At 62.5% G+C, this 11498-nt stretch overlaps 1 protein-coding gene across 1 annotated transcript in view; it reads right to left on the bottom strand.

Annotated features, from left to right (window-relative positions):
• The window catches only part of LOC144611397 (dnaJ homolog subfamily C member 21-like), an 11749-nt gene extending 983 nt beyond the window's left edge, over positions 1-10766 (bottom strand). Inside the window, exons 1-6 of the mRNA XM_078430471.1 lie at positions 10623-10766; positions 6264-6357; positions 5217-5334; positions 4368-4490; positions 3474-3778; positions 1090-1235 (exon numbers count right to left, since the gene is read on the bottom strand). Of these exons, the coding sequence (XP_078286597.1) occupies positions 1090-1235; positions 3474-3778; positions 4368-4490; positions 5217-5334; positions 6264-6357; positions 10623-10719 (883 nt within the window). The 5' untranslated portion in view covers positions 10720-10766. The remainder of the gene's footprint in view (positions 1-1089; positions 1236-3473; positions 3779-4367; positions 4491-5216; positions 5335-6263; positions 6358-10622) is intronic.
• Positions 10767-11498: the final 732 nt, after the last annotated feature.

The following is an 11498-nucleotide window of genomic DNA, read 5'->3' on the forward strand; positions in this document are numbered from 1 at the left end:
GGTGGGGAAGGGTGGTAGGTGGGTTCTGGGGGCACCATAGGCAGTGGGACCAGGTCCTGCCCCCCCCCCCCCAGGTGCCCGAGCTTGACTCTCTGTGGTTGGTAGGGTGGGCCTGGATGGGCAGAATGGCCTGCTGCTGCATCCCTTCCCCAGTCCGTTGCCCTCACTTCCCCCCCCAGTCCGCTGCCCTCACTTCGCCCCCCAGTCCGCTGCCCTCACTTCGCCCCCCAGTCCGCTGCCCTCACCTTCCCCCCCCAGTCCGCTGCCCTCACTTCGCCCCCAGTCCGCTGCCCTCACCTTCCCCCCCAGTCCGCTGCCCTCACTTCGCCCCCCAGTCCGCTGCCCTCACTTCGCCCCCCAGTCCGCTGCCCTCACCTTCCCCCCCAGTCCGCTGCCCTCACTTCGCCCCCCAGTCCGCTGCCCTCACCTTCCCCCCCAGTCCGCTGCCCTCACTTCGCCCCCCAGTCCGCTGCCCTCACCTTCCCCCCCAGTCCGCTGCCCTCACCTTCCCCCCCAGTCCGCTGCCCTCAACTTCCCCGGTCTGCTGCCCTCACCTTGCCCAGTCCGCTGCCCACACCTTCCCCAGTCTGCTGCCCTCACCTCCCCCCTAGTCCACTGCCCTCACCTCCCCCCTAGTCCACTGCCCTCACCTTCCCCCCGTCCGCTGCCCTCACCTTCCCCCCCAGTCCGCTGCCCTCACCTCCCCCCAGTCCGCTGCCCTCACCTTCCCCAGTCCGCTGCCCTCACCTTCCCCCCAGTCCGCTACACTCACCGTCCCCCCCTGCCCGCTGCCTTCACCTCCCCCCCAGTCCGCTGCCTTCACCTCCCCCCCAGTCCGCTGCCCTCACTTCCCCCCAGTCCGCTGCCCTCACCTTCCCCAGTCCGCTGCCCTCACTTCCCCCCAGTTCGCTGCCCTCACCTCCCCCCCAGTCCAATGCCCTCACCTTCCCCAGTCCGCTGCCCTCATTTCCCCCCAGTTCGCTGCCCTCACCTCCCCCCCAGTCCAATGCCCTCACCTTCCCCAGTCCGCTGCCCTCACTTCCCCCCACTCCGCTGCCCTCACCTTCCCCCCCAGTCCGCTGCCCTCACCTTCCCCCGGGCCGTCCTCCTCGCCGCTGGTTCCCTCCTCAGAGCCGTCACCAAACTCCTGCTGGTACTGAGCCTCCATCTGCCGCAGCTCCCTCTCCAGGTCGGACAGCTTGACCCAGCTCTGCTCCTGGTACTCCATGGCAAGCCTGTGGACACAGGCCCGGTCAGTGGGGGCTCCACACGGGCACACACCCCCACCCACACATGCTCCAGGTGAACCCACCTCTCCCACGGCAGCCAACAGTTGAGAGGGGAGTGAGGATATGGATAGGAGAGGTGTGGAGGGATCTAGGCCAACGTGTAGATGGGGGCAGTGCAGAGCATGCAGCCCTGGGCTGACGGGCCTGTTCCCACACTGTGTGACCCTGACACGGTTGTGGAGATCTGTCCTTTTTCTTTGTTTCAGCCACTATACTCCGCATAAGCTTTGCAGCATTGTGTGCTAGGCACATGGGGGCTCGTCCGGGATTTGAACCCGGGACCTCTCGCATTATTGGTTGAGATTATTATACATTATTGGTTGAGTCTTATTATACCTTTTGTTCTATGTCCCTAGTGAGACACGGTACACCTTATTAGCTGCTAACGCGTTAGACCTTTTTAATCTTTAGAGGATTGAAACCTCAGGGCCTTTAACCCTCGTTTACCGTTTAGACTCAACGATCCTTCCTAAAAACCCTTACCCACCTGTCCGTCCAACTGATCCCCGAGATTCCGTCACGCAGATTAACACATCAGCGGTGATCGGTGGGTCATAGAGGAGTCAGCAGGTGTGGGAAAGAAAGTGAGAGAGCCTCAAGCATGTGCCGAGCACACAATGCTGCAAAGCTTATGCGGAGTATAGTGGCTGAAACAAAGAAAAAGGACAGATCTCCACACGGTGTGCAAGATGGAAGCTGCCGGGGCCCAGTTCAGTTTAATTTATTGTCACGTGTATTGAGGTACAGTGAAAAGCTTTCGATGCGTGCTGACCGGCCAGCAGAAAGACAATACGTGATTCCAGAACCAGGGGCCACAGTCTAAGAATAAAGGGGAGGCCATTTAAAACTGAGGTGAGAAAAAACGTTTTCACCCAGAGAGTTGTGAATTTGTGGAATTCTCTGCCACAGAGGGCAGTGGAGGCCAATTCACTGGATGGATTTAAGAGAGTTAGATAGAGCTCTGGGGGCTAGTGGAATCAAGGGATAAGGGGAGAAGGCAGGCATGGGTTACTGATTGTGGATGATCAGCAATGATCACAATGAATGGTGTTGCTGGCTCGTAGGGCCGAATGGTCTCCTCCTGCACCTGTTTTCTATGTTTCTATATAGACGGTGATATAGAGATATAGAACAAATGAATGAAAGATATGCAAAAACGTAACGATGATGAAGGAAACAGGCCATTGTTAGCTGTGGGCTAGGTGAAAACGGGTTACAGACAATGAGACTCAACAAGACCACTTCAAACCTGGTACAACTTGGGTGGGGGAGGGATGGTGAGAGGGGACACAGGGAAGTCAATATTCATATCACTGGGCTACAAGCTGGTCAAGCAAAATGAGGTGCTGTTCCTCCAATCTATGTTTAGCCTCACTCTGTCAATGGAGAAGGGCCAGGACAGAACGGTCAATGTGGGAATGGGAATGGGAGATAGTGTTTGGCAACCGAGAGATCAGGGTACGGGCCATAGAGGGGGGTCTGTGCCTCACCTGGCCTGCCGTTGTGCCAGTGTGTGAGGGGGGGTTATGGGGGGGTGAGGGGGTTCAGGCCATAGAGGGGGGTCTGTGCCTCACCTGGCCTGCTGCTGTGCCAGTGTGTGAGGGGGGTAAGGGGGGGTGAGGGGGTACGGGCCAGAGGGGGTCAGTGCATCACCTGGCCTGCCGCTGTGCCAGTGTGTGAGGGGGGGGTATGGGGGGGTGAGGGGGTACGGGCCAGAGGGGGGTCAGTGCATCACCTGGCCTGCCGCTGCGCCAGCTGTCGCTGTAGCTGCTGTGCCCGCTGATGTTCCTGGGCGTTGATTGTGTAGGGGCGGGAGGGGTGTAGGGGTGGGGTGTGAGTGGGTGGGGTGTGAGGGGGTGGTGTGAGGGGGAGGGGTTTGAGGGGGGGGGGTTTGAGGGGCGGTGTAAGGGTGTGGTGTGGGGGAGTGTGTGAGGGAGGATGAGGGGGGTGAGTGAGGGGGTGAGTGAGGGGGGTGTGGGGGGGTGAGGGGGTACAGGCCAGAGGGGGGTCAGTGCCTCACCTGGCCTGCCGCTGTGCCTGCTGTCGCTGCAGCTGCTGTGCCCGCTGATGTTTCTGGGCGTTGACTTGTAGGGGTGAGGGAGGTGTGAGGGGGTGAGTGAGGGGGGGGGGTCTGAGGGGGAAGAGTAAGGGGGGGGGTGAGCCAGAGGGGGGTCAGTGCCTCACCTGGCCTGCCGCTGTGCCTGCTGTCGCTGCAGCTGCTGTGCCCGCTGATGTTTCTGGGCGTTGACTTGCTGCAGGTGTTGGCGGTGGGCATGTACGCGAGGGTCCCTGCGGCGTACGAAGGCTGCCAGCTGCTGCACCAGCTGGTTATACTGGCGACGTGCCCGCTCCCGTGCCCGCCGGTTCTCCTTCTCCATGGCCCGCCTGTGCCAGCGGTTGTCGGCGTGCCGGGTGTCGAAGCGCTCGGACCAAGACAGCGTGCGACTCGTGCAGAAACTCTGCCAGTGGGCATAGAAGCCGTGCACCACCTGCCAGCAAGGCAAGGGTCACCACCAGGGCAAGGGTCACCGCGGGTCATGGGTCCTTGCCCCTGCAAACAGGGTCATGGGGGCAAGGGTCACCACTGGTCTGAGCAGGGTCACTGGGGCGCGGGGGGAGGGGCGGGGGGGCGGGATGAGGGTCACTGCCGGTCTGAGCGGGATCATTGGGCTCCACCCCGTCGAGGGGCTTCATTGCGCGGTCACGGTGGGGGGGGGGGCATGACGATGCACAAGGTCACCGAGGGGCAAGGATCTTGGGGGCCTGAGTGGGGTCAGGGGGCATCAGTGAGGGTGCAGGGTCATGGGGAGTGGGATCAAGCAGGAGATGTCACGGGAGGGTCGGCTTGGGGTCACGGGAGGGTCGGCGTGGGGTCACGGGAGGGTCGGCGTGGGGTCACTGGAGGGTCGGCGTGGGGTTACGGGAGGGTCGGTGTGGGGTCACGGGTTTGGAGTGGGGTCATGGGAGGGTCGGAGTGGGGTCTCAGAAAGGTCAGTGCGGGGTCACGGGAGGGTCAGCTTGGGGTCGGCATGGCGTTACGGGTTCGGTGGAACAGAGGGGGTGGGGGGGATTCCTCACCGTCTGGTAGTCGCTGCCCGCGTGGCCGAAGGTGGGGAAGGTGAGCTCCCCCGCGCTGGGCGCCCCCTCCACCTCCTGCTCCGCGATGCCAACAAACACCGCCCGGTACACCGCGTAGAACCCCTGTGGGCACAGCACCATCGCCCACGTCACACACTGCCCACTCCCCTCCCTCACCCCATGCCCACTCCCCCCTTACCATGCCCACTGTCCCCTCTCCATGCCCACTGCCCCTCCCCCTCCCCATGCCCACAACCCCCTCCCCTCCCCTTCCCCACTGTCCCCTCCCCATGCCCACTGCTCCCCCTCCCCACTGTCCCCCTCCCTTGCCCATTGTCCCCATTCCCTCCCCATGCCCACTGCCCCCTCTCCCTCCCCAAGCCCGCGGTCCCCTCCCCATGCCCACTGCCCCTCCCCATGCCCACAGCCCCCTCCCCTTCCCCACTGTCCCCTCTCCATGCCCACTGCCCCTCCCCATGCCCACAGCCCCCTCCCCTCCCCTTCCCCACTGTCCCCTCTCCATGCCCACTGCCCCTCCCCATGCCCACTGCCCCCTCTCCCTCCCCAAGCCCGCTGTCCCCTCCCACCCTCTCGCCCCTCCCACTGCCCCCTCCCCCTCCCCACTGCCCCCTTCCTCCCCCTCCCCACTGTTCCCTCTCCCCCTCCCCGGGGCCTACCCCCCTCCCCAGGACCTGACACAACCCGCAGTCCATGCCAGCCCCCCCCCCGCTGCCTCACAGGGGTGTGCGATCTCCATGCCCCGCCAGGCCCGTACCCTCCCTGCGCCTCGCCACCGTGGCCGGTCCCATACCACCCCCGTGCCCTCCCCCACCCGGGCCGAGTGCCTACCTGTGGGCTGTCGGTGAAGCCGCTGTAGCAGGCCCCGGTGAAGTACTGCAGCAGCTCGTGGCTGTCATCTTCACCGTCCTGACCACCCCTCAAGATGGCCTCACGGTGGCTGTCATACCTGCACCACACACCACACACCTCAGCACTGCCCATCACCCCACCCACCCTCTGTACCCACCACACCACACGCCTCAGCACTGCCCGTCACCTCACCCACCCTCCGTACCCACCACACCACACGCCTCAGCACCTCCCCTCAGCCCACCCACCGTACCCACCACACCACACCACCGCCTCAGCACTGCCTCTCAGCCCACCCACCCACCCACCGTACCCACCACACCACCGCCTCAGCACTGCCGCTCACCCCACCCACCCACCGTACCCACCACATGCCTCAGCACTGCCCGTCCGCCCACCCACCCCTGCTGTACCCACCACCCTGGCTTCGCACTGCTCCCTGTCCAGCGCACACAGCCACACTTCAGCCCACCACGTTTAGTTTACAGATACAGCACACAAACAGGCCCTTCGGCCCACCGGGTCCATGCCAACCAGTGATCCCCACACATTAACACCATCCTACACACACGAGGGTGGGGGGCTGGGTGGGGGAGTGAGAGGTGACGGGGTGGGTGGGCTGAGGGGAGTATGAGGGTTGAGGCGGTGGGGGGGTGCGTGGGGGCGGGGTGGGTGAGGGGGCGAGTGAGGGGGGTGGGTGGTGAGGGGTTGAGTAAGGGGGTGGTGGGGGTGAGGCGGTGGGTGAGGGGTGAGGCGGTGGGGTGAGTGGGTAAGGAGGTGGGTGGGGGTGAGGGGGTGGGTGTGGGCGGTAGGTGAGGCAGTGGGGGGTGAATGGGGATGAGGGGGTGGTGGGTGAGGGGTGAGGCGGTGGGGTAAGGGGTTGGGTGGGGGTGAGTGTGGGGGGGTGGGTGAGGGGTGAGGCGGTGGGGGGGTGGGTGAGGGGTGAGGGGTGGGGGGGTGGGTGAGGGGTGAGGGGTGGGGGGGTGGGTGAGGGTGTAGATGGGGGTGAGGGGTGGGTGATCTCACCATGCCCTCTCCTGTGGGTCACTCAGGACATCGTACGCCGCCTGGATGAGCTTGAACTGTTCGGCCGCATCCTCCGGGCAGTCGGGGTTCTTGTCTGTGCACAGGGAGATGCCAGTGTCAGCACTGCCACTGCCCGGTGCCTGTCCTATCCATCCCTCCCCCTGTGCACAGGGAGATGCCAGTGTCAGCACTGCCACTGCCCGGCGCCTGTCTCATCCATCCCTCCCCCTCCCCCTGTGCACAGGGAGATGCCATTGTTAGCACTGCCCCCCCCCGCGCTCCATCCCTCACCCCCGGCCCAGCAGCAACTGCGGGAAGGAGGGAGAGAGTAGCCGGAGGTGACGGGGTAGGTGGTGGCATGAGGGCAGAGTGGAGGAGGGGTGGAGGCGGTGGGAGGGGAGGGTGGGGGACGGTAAAGAGGCCTGTGATTCGGGTTGCCAACTGTCCCATATTAGACCCCGACACTGCGGGCACGGCCATTGTGGGCCCCGACACTGCAGGCACGGCCATTGTGGGCCCCGACACTGCAGGCACGGCCATTGTGGGCCCCGACACTGTGGGCCCCGACACTGCGGGCACGGCCATTGTGGGCCCCGACACTGCGGGCACGGCCATTGTGGGCCCCGACACTGCAGGCCCCCGACACTGCGGGCACGGCCATTGTGGGCCCCGACACTGCGGGCACGGCCATTGTGGGCCCCGACACTGCGGGCACGGCCATTGTGGGCCCCGACACTGCGGGCACGGCCATTGTGGGCCCCGACACTGCGGGCACGGCCATTGTGGGCCCCGACACTGCGGGCACGGCCATTGTGGGCACGGCCATTGTTGGCCCCGACACTGCGGGCATGGACACTGCGGGTACCGACAATGTAGGCACGGGGACCGCTGTAGCCCCGGACAGGGTAGGCCTGGAGGCCCGTGCGCCGCCTAACGGAGGTTGCATAGCAACCCGCCTCCCGTCCCGGGCTGCCCCCATTGGTGGTGTGGGAGCACGTGGCCGCTGGCTGGGTGAGGTCACGTGGGGCTGCATAAAGTTCTGTGTGGATAACGTTGTCCCTGAAGGGACTACAGTTTCCCCAACAAGAAGCCCTGGGTCAGCAGTGACATCAAGGCCCTCAGCCAGACGAGTGACGGAGAGCAGGTGAAACGGCTGCAGAAACACCTGAAGGTGAGACTGAGGCGGAGCAAGGACGACTACAGCAAGCTGGAGCTGAAACTTCAGCAGAACACCATGAGGGATGTGTGGATCGGGATGCAGAGCATTGTAGGCTACAAGAGCACCAGTGGCCCGGGGAGTGAAAGCAATCAGGGGACTGGGCCTACCAGCTAAACCTGTGTTTTAATAGATATGGTGGTGGGGCCTTTGCCCACCCTCCCCCCCCCCGACAGACTCTCCCCCTCAATCCCCCTGGTCCACTTCCTCTGCCCTGTCGCACCTGACCATTAAGGCTGAGCAGGTGAGGAAGGAGCTGAGCAGACTCTGCCCAGACACAGGTGCTGCTGGTGTCAGCCCTAGGGTACTCAAGGCGTGAGCCAGCAAGCTGTGCAGAGTACTCCAGCATATCCTCAACCTGAACCTGGAGAGGTATCCTGTGAGAAATCCTGCCTGGTTCCTGTACCAAAGAGGACGCGTCCCAGCCCCTCCAATGACTACACAGCACTGACTTCACATCATGAAGCCCCTGGCAAGCCTGGTGCTCACTCACCTGCCACCCCTGGTTAAGCCCTACCTGCACCCCCTGCACTTCACTTAGCAAACAAAGATGGGGGGTGAGGACGCCATCATCCACCTGCTCCATCGTTCCTATGCTCACCTGGATGAGCCGGTATGCACTGTGAGAGTCATTCTCCAGTGCTTTTAACCATCCGGCCTGCACTGCTCGGGAGCAATCTGAGGAAGATGCAGGTGGATGCTCCACTGGTGTCCTGGATCACCAACTACCTGACTGGCCAACCACTGTATGTCACGCTACAGAACTGTGTCACGGACATGGTGGTGAGCAACACGGGGCCCACAGGGGACGGTCCTCTCTCCCTTCCTGTTCACCATCTACACCTCGGACTTCTGATATAATTCCATCTCCTGCCACCTGCAGAAGTTTTCGGATGACTCTGCAATTGTGGACTGCATCAGTGAGGGGAGGGAAGCTGAATACAGAGGTGTAGTCAACGTCTTTGTTGAGTGGTGTGGGCTGAATCACCTGCAGTTCAACACCGACAAGACTAAGGAGTTGGTGGTGGACTTTAGGAGGAGTGGGCTGATCAATGGTGTGGATGTGCAGTTTACCAGGGAGTATAAATCTGGACAGTAAACTGGACTGGTCCAGGAATGCTGACGCCCTGTACAAGAAAAGACAAGGAAACGGCAGAAGAATTTAACTGGTACTTTGGTTCTGTCTTTACTAAGGAAGACACAAACAATCTCCCAGATGTACTAGAGGACGGAGGATCTAGGGAGACAGAGGAACTGAAAGAAATTTGCACTAGGCGAGAAATAGTATTGGATAGACTGATGGGACTGAAGACTGATAAAACCCCTGGGCCTGATGGTCTGCATCCCAGGGTACTCAGGGAGATGGCTCCAGAGATTGTGGACGCATTGATGATCATTTTCCAATGTTCTATAGATTCAGGATCAGTTCCTGTGGATTGGAGGATAGCTAATGTTATCCCACTTTTCAAGAAAGGAGCGAGAGAGAAAACGGGGAATTACAGACCAGTTAGCCTGACATCGGTGGTGGGGAAGATGCTGGTCAATTATTAAAGAGGTAATAACGGTGCATTTGGATAGCAGTAAAAGGATAAGTCCAAGTCAGCATGGATTTATGAAAGGGAAATCATGCTTGACTAATCTTCTAGAATTCTTTGATGATGTGACAAGTAAAATGGATGAAGGGGAGCCAGTGGATGTAGTTGTATCTAGACACGGAGACTCACTGTGATGGATGTTTCTTTGATGGATGTTTCTTTTTTGTGTGTTTTTGGGGTTGGGTGGTTTGAGTGCCTGTTTGATGCTTTTATTGTTGGACTGTGTTTTTGGGGGTTTTGGGGTGTGTGATTTGAATGCCTATTTAATGCTTCTATTGTTGGACTGTGTTTTGGGGGGTTTTTGGGGTTGGGTAATTTGGGTGCCTGTTTAGTGCTTTTATTGTTGGACTGTGGGTGATTGAATTAACATTTTGTTCAAGATGGCCGCGCCGTTGTGTTTTGGCTGCCTGCCACTGTATGTTTCTTTTTTTCCTAGTCAGATGTGCAGCACTTTGGTCAACGTGGGTTGTTTTTAAATGTGCTATACAAATAAATTGACTTGACTTGACTTGACTTGACTAGACACAGTAGATTAGTGGGCAAAATTAGAGCACATGGTATTGGGGGTAGGGTATTAGAAACATAGACAACAGGTGCAGGAGGAGGCCATTCAGCCCTTCCAGCCAGCACCGCCATTCATTGTGATCATGGCTGATCATCCACAATCAGTAACCCATGCCTGCCTTCTCCCCATATCCCTTTGATTCCGCGAGCCCCGAGAGCTAGGGGGGGGTTGGGGTTGGGGTTGGGGTTGGGGTTGGGGTTGGGGTTGGGGTTGGGGGGGGTTGGGGACGGGGGGGCTGGGGGGCTCGGGGGGGCTCGGGGTTGGGGACGGGGGGCTGGGGGGCTCGGGGTTGGGGACGGGGGGGTTGGGGACGGGGGGGGCTGGGGACGGGGGGGCTGGGGACGGGGGGGCTGGGGGGCTCGGGGTTGGGGACGGGGGGGCTGGGGGGCTCGGGGTTGGGGACGGGGGGGTTGGGGACGGGGGGGCTGGGGACGGGGGGGCTGGGGGGCTCGGGGTTGGGGACGGGGGGGCTGGGGGGCTCGGGGTTGGGGACGGGGGGGCTGGGGGGCTCGGGGTTGGGGACGGGGGGGGTTGGGGGGCTCGGGGTTGGGGGGGTTGGGGGGGTTGGGGACGGGGGGGCTGGGGGGCTCGGGGTTGGGGACGGGGGGGCTGGGGGGCTCGGGGTTGGGGACGGGGGGTTGGGGGGGTTGGGGGGGTTGGGGGGGTTGGGGGGGTTGGGGGGGTTGGGGGGGTTGGGGGGGTTGGGGGGGTTGGGGGGCTTGGCGGCTGGGGGCCGGTACATCGGTGGTACCGCAGCGCCAGGCGCCGGTGCGCCCTCCTCACGGCCCCGGGGCTGGGTTATTGCACTGTATGACCGTGTTGAGGTGGGCCGGCCGGCCGGGCGGGGGTGGGGGTCCGGGCCGGGTTAGGGGGGGGGCCTGTACCTGGGTGGTGCCTCAGCGCCAGGCGCCGGTGCGCCCTCCTCACGGCCCCGGGGCTGGGGTGGGGGTGGGGGTCCGGGCCGGGTTAGGGGGGGCCTGTACCTGGGTGGTGCCTCAGCGCCAGGCGCCGGTGCGCCCTCTTCACGGCCCCGGGGCTGGCGTCGCGGGGCAGCCCGAGCGCCTCGTAGTGACAGCGCATGGCAACGCCGGCCCAGCGGGCAGCGCGGCACTTCCGCCCGCCCCGGGACCGCCCCTTCAGGAAGAGACGTCACGCGCGGAGGCGTGGCACCATGGGGAACGCCCACAAATCGCCTCACGGGGCCGCGACGTCACGGCGGCGCCACCCACTTATGACGCGCCGCAGAGAGCAGCCGCAGCTACGTGGACCCGCCCTCTGTGGTGCGTTGGCCCCACCCACAGCTGCGACCGCCCACTGTGACGTAATTGTGCACGCCAACTGTGACGTCTGCGGGGACCGCCCACGGTGACTTATGCGGGGACCGCCCTCTGTGACGTCCGTTGGGCCAGCCCACATGATACGGAGCACTATTGCGACCGCCCACTGTGACGTCAGTTGGGCCCGCCCACTGTGACGTAAAACAGTTGCGGGGAACCCTCCGACTGTGACGTAACCAGGGATCCCCACTGTGACGTGAATTGTGTCCCCGCAACAGGCGACAAGCCTGAGAGAGACACAGTGCTGGAGTAACTCACTGGTCCAGGCAGCATCTCTGCACACACAGTGCTGGAGTAACAGTGGTCCAGGCAGCATCTCTACACACACAGTGCTGGAGTAACAGTGGTCCAGGCAGCATCTCTACACACACAGTGCTGGAGTAACAGTGGTCCAGGCAGCATCTCTACACACACAGTGCTGGAGTAACAGTGGTCCAGGCAGCATCTCTGCACACACAGTGCTGGAGTAACAGTGGTCCAGGCAGCATCTCTACACACACAGTGCTGGAGTAACAGTGGTCC

The sequence above is a fragment of the Rhinoraja longicauda genome, chromosome 3, assembly GCF_053455715.1.
Source record: "Rhinoraja longicauda isolate Sanriku21f chromosome 3, sRhiLon1.1, whole genome shotgun sequence".
Classification (NCBI taxonomy): domain Eukaryota; kingdom Metazoa; phylum Chordata; class Chondrichthyes; order Rajiformes; family Arhynchobatidae; genus Rhinoraja; species Rhinoraja longicauda.